The sequence below is a fragment of the Xenopus laevis genome, chromosome 8S (assembly GCF_017654675.1).
Source record: "Xenopus laevis strain J_2021 chromosome 8S, Xenopus_laevis_v10.1, whole genome shotgun sequence".
NCBI lineage: Eukaryota > Metazoa > Chordata > Amphibia > Anura > Pipidae > Xenopus > Xenopus laevis.
Window position 1 is genome coordinate 87,760,792 of NC_054386.1, and position 18,241 is coordinate 87,779,032.

The 18,241-nt window shown below is 39.1% G+C and overlaps 2 protein-coding genes across 2 annotated transcripts in view; one reads left to right on the top strand and one right to left on the bottom strand.

Annotated features, from left to right (window-relative positions):
• LOC108700313 (A-kinase anchor protein 6) overlaps positions 1–5,821 on the top strand; it is a 117,357-nt gene extending 111,536 nt beyond the window's left edge. Inside the window, exon 14 of the mRNA XM_018233403.2 lies at positions 2,258–5,821. Within this exon, the coding sequence (XP_018088892.1) occupies positions 2,258–2,296 (39 nt within the window). The 3' untranslated portion in view covers positions 2,297–5,821. The remainder of the gene's footprint in view (positions 1–2,257) is intronic.
• The window catches only part of LOC108700312, a 782,191-nt gene that overhangs the window by 176,519 nt on the left and 587,431 nt on the right, over positions 1–18,241 (bottom strand). The gene's annotated exons all lie outside the window — the stretch shown is intronic.

Below are 18,241 nucleotides of genomic sequence, written 5' to 3' on the forward strand. Positions count from 1 at the left end.
CCTAACACAAGATAACAGCTGCCTGGTAGATCTAAGAACAACACTCAATAGTAAAATCCCATGTCCCACTGAGACACATTCAGTTACATTGAGAAGGAAAAACAGCAACCTGCCAGAAAGCATTTCTCTCCTAAAGTGCAGGCACAAGTCACATGACCAGGGGCAGCTGGGAAATTGACAATATGTCTAGCCCCATGTCAGATTTCAAAATTGAATATAAAAAAATCTGCTCTTTTGAGAAATGTATTTCAGTGCAGAATTCTGCTGGAGCAGCACTATTAACTGATGCGTTTTGAAAAAAACATGTTTTCCGATGACAGGATCCCTTTAAGGCATAGGTCATAAATCCAATTGAAGAAAAACTATTTCTCAGTTAAGTCCAAAATAATATACAGTGGTCATGTCCCAGAAAACCCCCAGTCCAAGGGTTATACATCTTTTGGTAAAGCAAATCAAAAACAAAAAATTGAGAGACCTTATGTTTAGTAAAGTAATAAAGATTTTTTACTTTTAAGAAATATTTGGGCTACTTTTTTACTAAACAGTGGGCCACTCCAGATTTTTTGTTTTTGATTTGCTTTATGTAGGGTGTAATGAAAACACAATTTCAGCCAAAAAGTATAGCCCGTGCATATTGTACATTGTAGGAAGCTAAGCAACATATGTGTTTTACTTTGTTCTTTCAGCATACTTGAAATTCTCTTTGAGTTTTTGTTTTTCAGTCCAATGCAAAATGACTTAAAACAAAGTTCCCTGAAACAGCAGAGCATTTTCAGACAAGGCACAAACATGTCTATACATTTTGCAGAACTTTGATGTTTAATATTTCTGCTTTTATCTTCAGCTGGGGGGAAAGGAAATGTTCATTGCTTGTATATGCAGATTGCAGCTCAGGAAGTGCTCAGCAGGCCATTAGCATAAAAAAGAACATGATACCCCCGGCTGGAGTAATTTTGTTCTTTGTTCAAAAAAATGTCTATATAGGTTTTCATATTAGATTTGTATTAAGGTCCATCACATTGACCAGTTTGATTACACAAATGTTGGGCCATATTGGACTGATCTGATCATATAGTCCCCAAATGAAACAGAAAGGCCTGTGCAAACTCAATGGATGAGAACTGCATCAATGATTTAATGTGGTCCTTGACAATGGGCTTTAGCAGCCGTCACAACTGATATCTCACTGAGCACCAATCATATACTGAACAAGCAAGATATTGTTTTGGTCCCATACATAGGGCTGTTGTCAAGATTGGCTGAATTAGTAGCCAATAGAAGCCCATGTATGACCAGCTGAAGACAAGACAGACAATGATTGTTACAGCACACACGGAATGGACAATATCCATGACATAGGGAATAGGTGTGTCTTTAAAGGGATACTGTCATGGGAAAACATGTTATTTTCAAAAAGCATCAGTTATTAGTGCTGCTTTTTTCCAAAGAGCAAACAGATTTTTTTTATATAGATTTAATTTTGAGATTTGACATGGGACTAAACATACTGTCAGTTTTCCAGATGCCCCCAGTCATGTGATGTCTGCTCTGATAAACTTCAGTCACTCTGTAGGAGTGATTATAACCCCTCTCCGATTCCTTCCCAGCAGCTTAACAATAGAACAATGAGATGGTAACCAGCTTGGTATCATTTTGTTTTTCAAGAAATTTGAATATTTTTGCACCCGTTGGCTTTGACCCTGGCCTGTGACTACGCTCCGCTCAATATTTGGTATCGCATTGTTGGTTTGACCTGGCTTGTTTCAGGTCTAAGCTGTCTACTCCCCATCCATCCCTTATAGTTCGGTTCCCTAGCCTGCCCAGAACTCTCACCCTGGTTCTCTCACGTTAAATCCTGGCGTCATCTTAGTAGCGTGGATTCCTCCAGAAGCCAAAGGCGGCTGCTATAGGCAGAAGAGTGAGCCGAGACCGGAACCTTGGAGTTAGTTCTGGATTTGAGACACCGTCTGTTACAGAAAGTAGTTCCATCATGAAGTGCTGGCTCTTTCTGAAAACACAGGATCAGGCACAATGACCTGAGATGACTGCTTATACACCAATATTACAATTAAAATATATATATTTGTGAGTTCAGGAATAAAATTTTATATGATAGAGTGAATTATTTGCAATGTAAACAATGTACAATAAATTAGAAATAAAACTACACCATAAAAAATCATGACAATATCCTTTTACTTCAGGTATGCAAGTAATACACCTTTTCTCACTATGTTTGTCTTTAAATCTTATCTAGAAACAACCACATGGACCCAAGAGCTACAAGGACCTTTGAATGTTCACTCTCGGCTACGAGGATACTTTCTCTGTAGGAGGTGAATTTAGCAGTATGGAGTGGACCTCCATCTTTCTGAGCTTCCTCTTGAATGTCATTGGGAAACAGTCTTTTTTTTTTAATGTTTTTTTTTTTTAAATTATATAAAATGAAGGAAAGCTCTTATTAGACCTTTAATGTTGTGTAGCAAGGTGCTCGCACTTCTGGAAGGTCGGTTTTGCATTGCTTGCTTATATGTAAGCCCTAAAGAACTCAACAGTTGATGTGTCTTAACATGTCCTACATGTGACATAGCTCACTGGGAACAATGCTTGATTAATTAAGCCCTACAAATGAACATTGTTGTGAGAGTGATTAAACAGAAATACCGTGGTTAAACATATAACAGTAAGGAAGATTCAAGAGAAATACTGAAGGAGATAAGTATGAGAAGGCAAGAACATGGGTGTTTGTACAAAGGTTGGACAGACATATTTAGAAAGAGAGAGTTCTAGGCTGTTTTAATGAGATAGGAAAGTGAAGAAGTATTCAAGATATGAAGATATTTTGAGTAGAGGGTAGATGTGTTAGACAATATATCACGTTTGATGTATGAACCTTGTTTCATATAGAGGCTAATTTTACATATATTATTTTGCTTCTACTGTTGCAGGTGCCGGTGGCTCTGATAATTTTTAATTGTCAAATGCGCAATGCTCTGTGTCAGTATTTATACTGGGATGCCAATATTGTAGTATACATATAGCATTAACCAGCCAAACGGGCAGCTCCCTAGATTACAATTGAAGATACCATAGAAAAAAAGACAATTGTAGTTAAGATTTAAATAACCAAGAGAAAAATAAAGGAGGGAAAGCCAAGGTGGGGGTGGATTAAGAGTAATCTATGTAAACTAAGCAAATCTTAGGGAGATCATTTTGGATCACAAACTACATATTGCCAATTTCAAAATAATGCAGGCAATGTTCCCTCTAATTCCTTCTCAGCTATGTATACAAACAGTTTCTTTTAAACTTGTGTGCAGTTTTTAAAAACAGTGCACTCAGGTCAGAATGTAAAATTGTGTGTTTTTACACAAAAATCTTTGTGTGCATCCCAATTTGTTATGTGCACAGGCACAAGCGCACACCTTGGAGGGAACTTTAAATGCCGGCAACCTTTACATGAGGATTGGCCAATACATACCCTGCTCAACTATATGATACTAATAGGATTGTCAGTTTAGGTGAAGGGCAGGGAACTTTGATCTACAACTCTCATAATTCTTAGACAGAAGATAGGATTTACAGCCAACAGTAGAGTCAATGTTAATAAGTAGAGTCAAAGTGATAAATTAAAAAGATGATAAAGTTGGATGTGATGCAGGCTTCTGGTGGTAGTGGAGGCTGAAGAGCTTTACGTTGCGTACCCTTCAATTTTTTTAATTGAAATTTTACGGGTTATTGTTAGGAAAGGGTCTTTGTAATCAGTCTCAGATACTGGGGTCCCTGGAGTGTGATGTAGAGCCAGCCAGGATGCAGCTAAAAGATAAAGAAGGTGATAGAAATTGAAGAATGTGAAAGATAAAAAGACTGTAATGCTCTAACAGTGCTGAATATGCAATTAATTTAGTAGTGACAATGGAACCTGTAACTGAAGCATGTCCGGGAATGTGCAGGGTTAAACCCTGCCCTGCAAGACGAAAATTTGATGTTTGGTTGTTTTAAGGTTAAGTCATGCCAAGAGCAGTTTGGCTATACAAATAGTCTATGGCATGACTTATGCAGATGAATATCTGGGCTTCAAGAAAGATTTCAAGAATTTGCCAAACAAAAGCCAATAGTATTCTAATCCTATGGTCACTCTAAGTGCTACAGGAAATTCTTTTTAAGTTGTCTGCCTTGGAGTTACAGAAACTGTCCTATTAAAGCACATAGTGTGTCATAAAATCCTGACATTTCTTCATAGAACTTGATCTACTCCTCTATATAACCCAGTGACTCCCAAACTGTTGGACTGCACCTGCACCTGCAACTGTTGGACTGGAGCACTAGCAAAGGCAACTCAGCATGGAGGCTAGTTGTGTGATTGCTATTTTCTCTACTAGATACATTTGGAAGCCCAGCTTGAAGATCATTTACAGTCAAATTGGTGAGACACCAACATAGCTCTATATTGTACTCATTTCCTAAGCTAGGGGTGGTCCTGACTAAAGCCACTCCTAGTAACCGCAAAAGCCAAAATTCCAATTTTTAAATTGGAATTTCGACTCTTCTAGTGCAGAAAGCAACTGCGCTCTATGCACTAGTGGTGCAGCCCCCCTTATCAGAGATCCAACACTGTAAAGTTAAGCGGGACGGGGAGGGCAGCACCGCTACGGCTGCCTCAGGTGGCCACAGGGCACAGTCCTTCATTGTGTTGGGTACCCGCGGAATACCTGCAAAGTTGTTCTCGTTTCAGGCAAAAAGTCCCCAATTACCTGGGTGTGCGGGCAATCTGTGTGTAACCCGGCTGGGTACCCAACAGAGGTGCGGGCTTGTTCCCTCCCACCCACCCCTGTGGTTCTGGTAGTTTTTTCTATTATTGTGCAGATTCAGCACCGGAGTGACATCACTTCCAGGCCAAAGTGATATCACTTCTAGATACGCGTGTCGGTTTTGGGTAGAGGATCAGTGGGGGAAAATTGAAGTTTGCAGGTTTGGAGTGCAGGTCACAGGTAACGGGTATGGGTCGGTTACAGCTATAAGAAAATCGACTCATGCAGGACTCTACCGCAGGGTCCAAAACAAGAAGTTTAACGACCACTGCATCAGCAATTCTACAGCTTTTTAAATAGGCTTAATATTGTTAACTTTCAATATTGTTAATATTTCAAATGAGATGTTTCAAATCCATAAAGTTTGGATTTGACTTAATAATGAAATTACAAAATGCCATTATGTGTAAACATAAACGTGTCACTACTAGTTGTTCAAAGCACTAAAGCTTTAGCCCACCCAATAGCATTGAGAAAAGAGACCTATAGTATGTGCATGTTCCTGCATTCTAGCACTTCTGTGAATTACTGCACAGGTAATGTATGATACATATGCACAGTGAAAGGGTTTGGTTATGATTTGGTTTGCTTTGATTTAAAGTGTGATTTCTCCCAGATAATGCAGAATCCTTTACAATCAAGGTTATTCATGGTCATCAAAGGGACTTCCTTGTCCTGAGCAGCTGACACGGGTATTTTAAACATATTTCTCCATATCTGGAGTTAGGAATTTAAAGTGGAACTAACCTCCCTCATATTTAACCTGCATCACCCACTAAATAAAAGTCCATGAATCCCTCAGACCTTGTTCCCTAGTAGGGTTGCCTTAGAAAACAACCATACTTCTTATATTTTTATATTTGTTCCCTATTAATAACATTGTCACCAAGCATTATTTTTACCAACCAGATGGCAACCCTTGCCAAGTGCAGATCTTTGCCGCAGGTTAAGCGACCTTATCGGGACAATAAATAAATCATAGAGCAATTGTATGCTTATGCTCCATCAAACGTTTCTGTATTTTATTTTGTTCGACCGCACCTGCTCCTAGTTTAATGTCACAAAACCTAGAAATTCTTCTAACTCTTAAAATAAGATAAAGATAACAATTGCTTCTGCTATAAATTGCCTCTGCTTAGGGTTCAAAGCCAGTATGCTATGGCCATTATGTAAGGGAGGATTAAAATGCATCTGTAATAAGGAGAAGTTGCAGAATGATATTATAGGGAATTTCTCTGTGGGGCCCTGCACTTAATAAAGGAGGAAGACCCCTAAATGCTGCAAAACATGTATAACCATTTGCCTGACACTAAAGGGCAGATTTATCAAGGGTCGAAGTGAAAATTCGAATTTTATGGCCAAAACTGTCAAATTCGACTAGGGAATTGATAAAATCTGATTCGAGTTTTTTTTTTTAATTCGAATTTGATTTTCAAATTTATCATACACTGGCCTTTAAAGAACTCAAATTCGACTATTCGACACCTAAAACCTGCTGAATTGCTGTTTCAGTCAATGGAAGACCTCCTGGGATCAATTTGGAGTTGTTTGCAGCCTTCTTGACATTCGCGTTTTTAAAACTCACATTGAATTTGATTAGAGTTTTCGGGTCGATTCTATTCACCCGGGTTTTGAAAAATCTATTTTTTTTAATAGATCTGATTGGTCGAATTTCGGGTTTATGGGAGTTTTTAAAAACTCATATGAACTCGAAATTCGACCTTTTACAAATGTGCCTCCAATACTTACCATGGAAGCGTTTCCACAACAACTGAATATGGTGAAAGGCTCATAAACATGTACCAGCAATTGATAATATCCTAGTGGTAAATTTCTGTCTAAAAGAAGTTTGATCTGTTTTAAGGTCTATAGAATTAAATCCCAGAGGGGCACTCTTCCAGTCGCTCAAAAGGGAAGCAAAACGAAATCAAATTGAAAGCAAATATTATTATAAACAACTTTCCAATATACAACTGGGAATTGGAATCTTGGTTGACGGAGAACTGACTGCCACTACATTGTTTTCAGTGGTCAGAACTAGCAGTGGAAGGAATAAGGGACAGAAAGAATGCAGTTCTATTTACAAATAAGTATAAAGTCAAATTTATGAAAGAAATGCTTAGAATTACAACTGCAGATTTTTATGGTTGAAACTATACTTTGCATAGGAAGAGATAATCATTATGATCACTAGCTCAATCCCATAATGAAACCTTTTTTTGGAAAGTCCTGTCCATAACTTTGACGCCATTGAAAGATATTTAAAGTGGACCTGTCACCTACACATAAAAAACTGCATAATGAAAGTCCTTTCCAAATTAAATATGGAACCCCAAAATTTTTTTTCATTAAAACATCCATACCTGTTATAAAGGTGTTTAAATATCTAAACTGTCAATCAAATTTTTCCTGCCCCGCCTCTATGCCCGTGGCATAGAGGAGGGGCAGTCAATTACTTTCACTTTCCATTCAGCACTTCCTACATGTCACTGCTCTCCCCACATTCCCCCTTCTCTCCTCAGGCTCTATAATTGTGTAGGGCACTGCACATGGACATTAGGCCCCTCATTCTGGTTCATACACAAGATTTTGGGGTGATACACAATTTCCCTTAATAACCGTGTCCATAAAATGGCTGCTGCCTGCTTGCTGTGATTGTATACTTCCAAAACAGAAGGAAACAAATTTTAAAAAATAAATACAGTGTAAGTAAACTAACATGATAGAAAAGAATTTGAAATTATTTCTTAGTGAGACAGGTCCCCTTTAATGAATGTATAATGGAAAGTTTTTATTTCAGTTTTATTTTCCAAAGCATTAAAAAAAATCTGTCGACCCCCGTCCAACATGTCAAAGCATTCCATAATAATAATATAAGCCTGACCTGGCCCTGGGTCTTTATAATGGTGCTGTAGCTCCCACAGATAGTTCAGCGCAGATTCATGGAAAGAGAGCAATCTAGGTGCTAATTTCTGGTGCAGGAAACTTCAGTGCAAATAGCCACACTATGGGGCAAATTTACTAAGATTCGTAGTTGCGCCAGGCGTAACTTCGCCGCACTTCGCCAGGCATAGTTTCGCCAGCGCTTCGCAAATTCACTAAAATCCGAAGTTGCTCTCACGGGTAGCGTAAGGTTGCGAAGTTGCGCTAACGTTGATTCGCTAAGTAAAGCGAAGTTACGCTAGCGAAGGCTAATTTGCATACGGCGCCAAATTCAGATTTCAATGGAGGAATACGTATCAGCACAAATGGCTAGAAAACCTTCAAAGCATCATATAAAAATTTTATTTTGCCCTACACATGTGCCCACTGTATAGGTAAGTTGCCATGAGTCAGGAAACGTAGGGGGGAAGGAGGGGAGCCCCAAAAACGTTTTCGATCTTTTTCAGCCTATCACCCATAATGTAGAAAACACGCCAGCGTTTTTTGGGACTTAGAAAAAATTTGGACTTTTTTTGAAGCAATCCCTATCTACTCTATTGCGCTTCACCTGGTCTGAGGTGGCGAAGGAAGTCTAGCGTAAAAGGTAGCGTTCAGTACACTGCGCAAGTTAGTGAATTTTAGCGAAACTTCGCCAGGCGTAAGGGTGCAAAGTAACACTAGCGAAACTACGCCAGCGTTCGTTAGTGTATTTGCGCAGTAACGAAAATGCCAAACGCTAGCGAAGTAACGCTAGCGAAGTAACGCTAGCGTTCGGTGCTTCGGCGCTTAGTGAATTTGCCCCTATATTGGTACCCACCACAAAGAAGATATTGCTTCAAGCAGCAGACCTCCCCTCTGTCAAGGGATTATAACAGCCTAGCATCCCAGTATACAGGCTTTATTTATTTCTGTTATCTTTGGGTTATATGGTAATGTTGAAAAGTATGATTGAATATGGGTGCCTTGCCAGATGTCTTATTCATTTTATTTAAAAAAAAAATAAAAATCAAATAAAAATATAAGAACAAAATGCGTGTGGGTAGCCTGAGGTGAGGCAGTGTCGAGAACAAGCTGCCGGGGCTGTGAGCAGAAGGTGAGAACGTGTGAATATTCTTTGTATATACCTGGATGTATCATATCAGTGGCAAAGCTTTACTGTCTGTAGTGTGGTCGCGTGGGGAATATCAGCCTTAAATACATTAATATGCATGGGAACTTCAATAATAAACACGAGTGAAATCCTGCTCATGGGCTGCTGCCTGCTTCTTTGAGATGAAATGCTTCAAAACTGTTTCATATTTATTTGATGAGCATCTTTTTTTTTTTAATCAATGCATGATTTACCAAGCCTGTGCGTCTGTTTAATAAAATACTGTAACTGCTGATGGCACGGGCTTGGTATGCATAATGATCCCAGGAAATGGCCCAATACCACTGCAGTCAATCAGATGATCACTCATTTGTTGCTATGGGTTACAAGACCTGCACACACTTTAACCCAGTAATTATATAATCCCCATATCTTTAGTTTTGCTTCTGATGAACATTCTCTAGTTAAAGGGTAACCAGACCATGCAACTCCAGCTCTGGCTGAATAACCCAATTAGGGCTTTTGGTTTAGGGGCTGCCATGGAATTCAGCCTTAGGCCTTTAGCACACGGGCAGATTCATTTCCGATTCATTTCACGGGCAGATTTTTCATTTTAGCAGAGGGAAGGCAGTTCGGGGAGATTAGCGCCCCGAAGAAGAGGCGATTAGTCACCAGGCGACTAAATCTCCCCAAATCTGCCCATGTGCTAAAGCCCTTAGAAGTTTGCTGGATTAACGGCTCAAATGTTTTGGAGGTGAATTCTAAGGGTCTGTTCACTGGGCAGTTTCATAAATCCAACTGGAAACTGACAGCAAGTTATGACATTTTTGGCAAAATTTGAATACAACTTGGCAACCACTGTGCACTAACCAACACTAACACACTGTGATACTATAGGACTGTTTGCCGAAGATAAGAGTAATTTAGAATGCAACCGTGCTAGATTAGATGTAAACGGTGCATGCATTAACACCATTGATTAATGAAGAACTAAAGTGTAATTACAAAAGTAGTTAAAAATGTTGTACATCATGTTTTGGGCTTCTGTACCAGCCCAAGGCAACCACAGTCCTTTAGCAGTAAAGATCTGTGTCTCCAAAGATGCCCCAGTAGCTCCCCATCTTCTTTTGTGCTGATTCACTGCACATGCTCTGTGCTGCTGTCACTTACTGAGCTTAGGGACCCACTCACAATATACAGTACATATAGAATAGAAATGTCACAATATAAGGCTGATAAGTAATTAATACAGATAATTACTACATGGCAGCACAGAAACCAGTGCAATTAGCATCAGAATTTAATAATCAGCAAACCTGTAACATCAGCTTATATTACAGACAAACCTCATTTTCTGCTGGATAATTAGTGACGAGCCCTAAGCTTAGCTTCTCAACAGCCAATCAGAGCCCACTGAGCATGTGAGTGTCACAGACACTTTCCAAGATGGTGACCCCCTGTGACAAGTTTGAAGTCCTGGATCATTGCTGCTATTGACAAGCTGAAACTTTAGCCTCGTGCAATAAGTTCACTATGTAAAATATATTTGCGATTTTACCTCCACGCACCAGAAGTGACCCAATTCCCACTCTGAAAAAGTAAGCTGAAGCATGCACACAATTTGCAAATGTTGCTGATTTAGACATAACAACTGTAGCAGATGTAACCTCCCATGTTGTTGCATTCACACTATAATTCTGGGAAAATTTTAAATTGTTGGATAAAAAAACACGGCGTCTGAAAATTTCACACCACACATCAATCACATCAATCATACAGTATATGACCTGTAATAAATGATGGGTTATGCAGAATGACTTTACATGCATACACATTTCATTTTATCACAAGCCTTGGCTACAGCACTGTAATCTCAGAGGGTTACAGGGAGTTGCTCATTAGCAGCTGGAGGCCTGTAGGTTGGACATCCATGATGTTTATTCTGAAATAATCCCACAATTGTTACATAATATCATCCTTGTATGTTATTTACAGTATATGTTTTATGTTGCCCTCCGATGCCAAGCACTTAGGTAAATGCTTTTTCTGGTCTACATTAAAACCAGCTCAGTCTTTAAAGCAAAACTAACACCTAGGGGCACATTTACTAATGGTCGAATATCGAGGGTTAATTAACCCTCGATATTCGACCGTCTAAGTAAAATCCTTTGACTTCGAATATCGAAGTTGAAGGATTTACCGCATTTCCTACGATCGAAGAAAAAATCGTTCGATCGAACGATTAAATCCTTTGAAATGAACGATTCGAAGGATTTTAATCCATCAATCGAACGATTTTCCTTCGATCAGAAAATTGTTAGGAAGCCTATGGGGACCTTCTCCATAGACTAACATTGATGTTCGGTAAGTTTTAGGTGGCGAAGTAGTTGGTCAAAGTTTTTTTTAAAGAGACAGTACTTTCGACTATTGAATGGTCGAATAGTCTTTTTTCGATTCAAAGTCGTAGTCGAAGGTTGAAGTAGCCAATTCGATGGTCGAAGTAGCCTAAAAAAAAACATTCGAAATTCGAAGTATTTTTTCTTCTATTCCTTCACTCGAGCTAAGTAAATGTGCCCCCTAATATACAGTAAACAAATCCTAATTAACTCTAAGTAAAAATGGCACAAATCAAAGCCATTTTGCCAAGGACACGGGTAAGAGTCAGAGGCTGGTAAAGCAGCTGCCCATGTGATGCCATTACTTTGTACTCACAAAGGTAAGCAGCCCTGTACCATTGAATGAACTGCAACATGTGATTCATCACACCATCTAGCTTAACATCAATTTGAGTGATGAGCAGGGAAGCCATTTTTTAACCCAGATTCAACCTCAACGTGTTCCTTCCCAAACCAGTTAAAAGTCATATTCTACCAGCACCTGGCCCAACTTCTCCATCATGGACATTATGAGCCTCAAAAGGGGAGGGGCTTGTATTTTGGCTGGTACTGTGCTTGAAGTTTAACCAGCCACCTACCCTGTGACTCACATTCTTGGCTTGAACACTTTCGACCCATGGGTTTTGCATTATCCCAGTTAACTTTTAGTATATTTTAGAATGGATAATTCTAAGCAACTTTTCAATTGGTCTCCATTATTGCTTTTTTATAGTTTTTTTAATTTTTTGCCTTCTTTTTCTGACTTTTTCCAGCATTCAAATAAGGGTCACTGACCCCATCTAAAAAACAAATGCTCTGTAAGGCTACATATGCATTGTTATTGCTACTTTTTATTACTTGTCTTTCTATTCAGGCCTCTCCTATTCATATTCCAGTGTCGTATTCAAATTGTTGCATGGTTGTTAGGGTCATTTGGACCCTAGCAACCAGATTGTTGAATTTGCAAACAGGAGAGTTGTTGAATAAAAAGATGAATAACTCAGAAACCACAAATAACAAAAAATGAAAACCAAGTGCAAATTGTCTCAGAATTTAAGTCTCTACATCTTACTAAAAGTTAACTCAAAGGTGCGCACTCTCTTTAATGGCAATGTTGCAAGGGATTCGCTGCATGTCAGGCTACAGAGATCACTCACTTTGTACCTTTGTAAGGGGAATATTGGAAATGCAGAATTGCACCAGTAAATCCTAAAAGATCACTCTAAAAAGGATTTTTCTATTATGAGGTTGCTGACCTATCTTTTTTATTTCCGTCAGGAAAACATTCAGCATCCCCTATGCATTCGGAGCAGGGCAGCTTCAGAGCAGTTGTCTTTAAACCACTAATGGCAAAATCAATGACCCTCTAAATAACCTAGGGTTACCATAGTTAACATTTTGGTATGTTTTTTTTGATGAGTAGACCATAGCAGAATTAAATGAAAAATATAAGAAATGTTTGGGGCAGTAATCATGGAAACCTTGTACATAATGACAGCATTATGAGGTTATTATTTCATATAACTTCATTGGTCTATAGAAATGCAGTCTAGTATGCGACCTTGAATGTCTTTTCTGCCAAAGGGCTTCACACTGGCTGCCCCTTATGGCCACAAAGCGTTAAAAGTCTAAATATCTCCTTCACCTCAGGAGGAAGAAAAATCTATTAGAAGAAAATAAAAACAGCTATTTCCAGCCTCCAATCTATCCTTTCCACCAACCTCCATACTCTCTGAAAGTATGCGATTCCGCAGGGATTTTATCAGCACGAATTGATCTGCTTGTGGATTCCTGGGGCTCTTTTGAGGTCTGAATTATACCAGTATTGACAAAGCCTGAAAAAGATAAATAATTTAAGGCATATATCTTGTATCACATTCAGTGCACGCTTTGTCCTGGCCTTCTTCTATTGGTCTTAACCTTTACCTGCACTCCTGGCTCAAGATTAAATTAAGACACACTATTTTAGCTGCAGAATTTAAAGCCAGACTTTTTGACAGTTACAATAGTCTGTCTGAATGTCCTGACCAAAGTGTGAGGAGCAGCCAGAAATGTCTCCTTCAGCCAATGTTTGGTGACACAAGTATTTACAGTGTGTCCTCCATCACTTTTTACAAAGTACAATGACAGACTGCCATGGAGGTGTCCAGCAACAGAGCAACCATCAGGGGGTTACTGTTGTCAGGAGAACTTTGGCAGAGGGTGGGGGCCAAAAAAATGTAAAGCTGGCCACAGACGCGAAGATCCGATCGTACGAATCATCGTACGATCAGACTTTCCCATCTCCCGACCTGCCACTTACCATTCAGATCAAAGTCTTACCATTCCAACCAAATAAATGATGTTCTGCCCCTGACAGCAATCGAACGATAGACAAAGCTAGTGACAGTCTCCCACTGAAAATCGTATGATCGGCAATACACGCAGAGATATTATCGGCAGCCGACAGAAATTTTCTAACATGTCCAATCGACCAAATGACTGATCTCCGCCGGACGAAAAATGTCGGGACTCTCCACACATGGACTGAAAATTTTACTAATCCACGATTGTTGCGTCTATGGCCAGCTTAAATCTTGAAATAGTTGGGGCTTGTGGTGGAATTGAAGATTGCTTTGGGATAACTGGGGAGTGGTCAAGACTGATCAGAACGTGCACATGAGGGGCATGTTATTGTCAATAGAGTCCCATTTTACTTGTTGGCAGGGCCCACCATCTACAAGGACACTCTTATCGAAGGGGGCTCATGATTACCAATGGCAGCCCTGTTCACCAATGATAGAACAGAGGAGCTGATATCTGAACACAGCAGTGTCTTTTGTTCGTGACAACAAGAAATACGTAAGGCAAAGCCCTGATGGAGAGTATTAAGATCTGCAGACAATTGTACACCAGATCCTAAAGGTCCCCATAGATGCAAAGATCTTTCGTTGGTGAACAATCGATTTCAGTGCAATCCGACCAATCCTTCAAATTATCGTGTGGTTAGTGGGAATCGAACGATCGTGCATCTTACGATTTTTCGTCCGACATCTGTCAGAAAATTGATCGGCCAGGTTAAAAAAAAATTATCGGCCCCAGTACAATGTATCTATGTTTGCAGGGCCAAGCAGGCAGCTCCCCTCAGTTTTCCTGGCAATACCGCTTAAAATGGTCTTTTTAGTTGATGGACAAATCATACACTTAAACGATCATTTTGAGATAATCGTGGCCTTACGATAACGAAGAGATATTTTAAAAATCTTTACATCTATGGCCAGTTTAACCCAATATTTCTAACCACAGCCAAATTCCTGGAGGATCTGGCCATATTTTTTTTCTTAATGGTCTGTTACAGCTTATTATGTAAATCTATTAATTTCCTGTAAGGGATCCATGATCAGCCCTAGCTTAACGTCAATATAATTTGCAAAATAGATGGGGTTATTATACAGTATTTTAGGAATTCAGCTTGTTCATTACTTGAAAGGAGAGGTAACATAGAGCCACAACTGCTCTCATTAGATTATTATTAATTGTCCCGTACCTTTCTCCAAGTCACAAATACTGGAAAATGCTGCTACCTACAAATCATTCATGATTTATGGGATAATTAGCTTTAATTAATAAGGGCCTAAAGTCACACTATTTAGATTCTCAACTAACTTATTTCCCACATTGGAGAATCATCTGGAACTATCTGTGGTTCCTCCCATCAACTTTTATGGTGCAGGCAGTCTTTAGCTTAAAACATTTTAGAAAGGCAGATCCAGACATTTCTCTGCAATCAGAAATCCACCAGCAGAGACACTGCCCGGGTTGACACTATCCTAAAAGCTCAAAGGATTCTGTGATCCTATCTGCAGGCCACTTCTGAAGGTTATGCTATACCATAGTAATATGTACTATACCATGGTAATATGTAATATCCTTTATCTACAGGGAGAAGGTTATCACTTATGAAATGTGAGCAGTAGCTTTGGACAATGGAAAAACAATAATGAGTCTTAGTCATAAGAGACAGGTTTGTTCATCTGTGATCTAAAAATGGCAATGACATTTGGGCCACTATTCTCCTTTTAATTAAATATAGTACCACAAAATATTTATATATACAGAAACAATACTGTTTAGAAAATATATATATGGGTATGGGACCTGCTATCCAGAAAAGAATTACAGGCTGAACAGGCCCTCCAGTTCATCCAAAATCTAATTTTAGACTATGTTGGTCTTAAGTTTTATGGCCAAAATGCACAGGGCCGCCCTATTCTGTACACTTAATGGCAGTTACTAGATCTACAAGGATAGTACTTAATCCAACTGGAATGGCAGAAAGGGATTGTTAACAGGACCTGCCAGTGTTGAAAGGGCAACATGTTGATTAGTATATCCCCTGTGGTCCATGAGGACTGAACTTAATATCCCTAGGTTCAAGCAAGCGGTGCTGGAACCAGAAAAGCCAGGAGGTTAAAAGTATTACTTGGGAAGGCTACTCATGTATGGTTTTCCATGGGAGAGCTCATAAAACAGAGGGACTGGGAACAATAAAATAATAGAACATGAACAAATATGCACAATGTATATGATTACAAGTACAAAGAGGCTGTAACACTCACATTATCAGGAACCTTGCGCAGTGACAGAAACACTCTAATGCCCAGGTGGACCCTGTGGATTCCGGTTTTTACCGACGCCCTTTTGGGCCCCGGGCTTTCTGCTGTGGAAACCAACGAGATGTGCGTAGCTAGAAATGAGTACAAAAACCAGGAGATCAAAGTCAAAAATACACTTTAGAAGGAACAGTAAACTGAAGCCTAGCTTGGGCACTGACAAAATGGTGAATTCAGCTTTTAAAGAAGATTTGGCAGCAAAAGATTCAAAATTGGCGCCGAATAGTGACGTCATGACATTCAGCATCATGATGCCAGGCATCAAACGCCTGCGTCAGAAAATGATCACACTGGAAGTGAACGCCTGCGCACTGGAGCAGGAAGAGAGGCGCGCTGGGAGGTAAGCGAGGGATCAGATCTCCCGGCGCGTCTTACAGAGGCATACGGTAGGAATTTAGTGCTGCCTTGTAGAGCTTCCTACATCGTCATTATTAAAGGAATTGTTTAGTATAAAAATAAAAACTGGGTACATAGATAGGCTGTGCAAAATAACAATGTTTCTAATATAGTTAGTTAGCCAAATATTTAATGTGTAAAGGCTGGAGTGACTGGATATCTAACATAATAACCAGAACACTACTTCCTGCTTTTCAGCTCTCTTGCTTTCCACTGATTGGTTACCCAGCAGTAACCAATCAGTGACTTGAGGGGGGCACATGGGTCATTACTGCTGCTTCTGAATCTGAGCTGAATGCTGAGGATCAATTACAAACTCATTGAACTGTCTCATGTGGCCCCCTTCAAGTCGCTGACTAACTCAGAGTTAGAGAGCTGAAAAGCAGGAAGTAATATTATGTTACACATCCAGTCACTCCAGCCTTTATACATGACATTTTTGGCTAACTAACTATAGTAGAAACATTTTTAATTTTGCACAGCCTATTTATTTACCCAGTTTTATTTTTACACTGAACTGTTCCTTTAAGTAGGATGCCTACATTTATAAACCAGATACAAATTCAAGTGAGGCAATATCAGAAGCAAGCCCAGTTGCTGTCAATACTGCAGCCTAGAATGGTAGACTAGTACCTATTAACAATGTAATTAACCAAATAATCAGCATTAAAGCTATTAGCCCCGGCTTAATTACTAATTAACATCATGCTTGGGAGATTGTCATTTTCACTAGATCCAGTCATCGTGAGAAGCTGTTAAACCAGGATCAGAGACTCAAGACTCAGTAAAGTTGGCTGTACACTGGCCAACCCTTTAAACAGATTTAGCAGTTGGCCCATGGCCCAATGGGTTATTGTACAAGGCACATAATCAGATGGATTTTTACTTGACATATTGCATTATTGTCTATGTGTCTCACCCCTGAGCCGACTGCCCAAATGGGCGTGTATTGTCAAAAATAGTCAATTATTATTTTAAATATATATATATATATATATATATATATATATATATATATATATATATATATATAGTGAATAAAGTACCCCCTTTCGTAAAATATAAGGATATTATAAGTTACCGAGGCCGAAGGCTGAGTGTTTTTATACAGGTCATGGAACTCCTCATATTTTGCAACTGGGGGTACTTTATTTATTATAATACACAAGTTTCAGTGAGTCATGTGACAGAAATGACATCAGAACTCACCGTTTATAACTGATGACATCAGAACTCACCGTTTATAAGGATATCATTTACAAGATATTCATGGCTTTTGTGTATTATATGTATTAAAAATATATATATAATTTATATATGTCTATCATTTATATATTTTATATATAAATTATTTAGCATCTAGTAAAAAATAACCCTGTCATCTAGTCTATGCCATTGCTTTTGGAGCTGGATACAAAAATATGTCCCTTATAGTGATGGGCAAATTTATTCGCCAGGTGGGAATTCGCCATTTTACGAATTTCACAGGAAATTCGCAATTTCTTTGCCACAAATTCACCCATCACTAGTCCCTTAAAGTTTAGGGGGTCTCCATGCTCCCCTTTAATATGATGAAGTGTTCTGTTGTAAAGAAAGGTGACAATTACAAGGTGATACATAAATAACGCTAAACAAAAACTTGGGCCGCTAATATGACTCCCTGATTTAGGGCCAGATTCACCAAACATTGCGTGTGACCATTCCATAAAGAGTTTTTTGTGTTTTTAAAGAAAATAGCAGACTTGATCTGATTAGAGAGATTCTGAACTGATCTAAGTAAGACTGATGAACAAGGAAAGTGGTAACTCTGTTAATAACAGTGACATCATTGCCTTCGCCTTCTATGGGTTTTGAGAAAGTGGGGAATGCTGGGATTTGTAGTTTAACATAAGGTGTAACATTGAACATATGAAAAAGAGTAGTGTACACTTACCAGGCAAGTAGAATGTTCAGCACCAGTGGGACAAACAATAACCATGAAACCCTTGCACACAC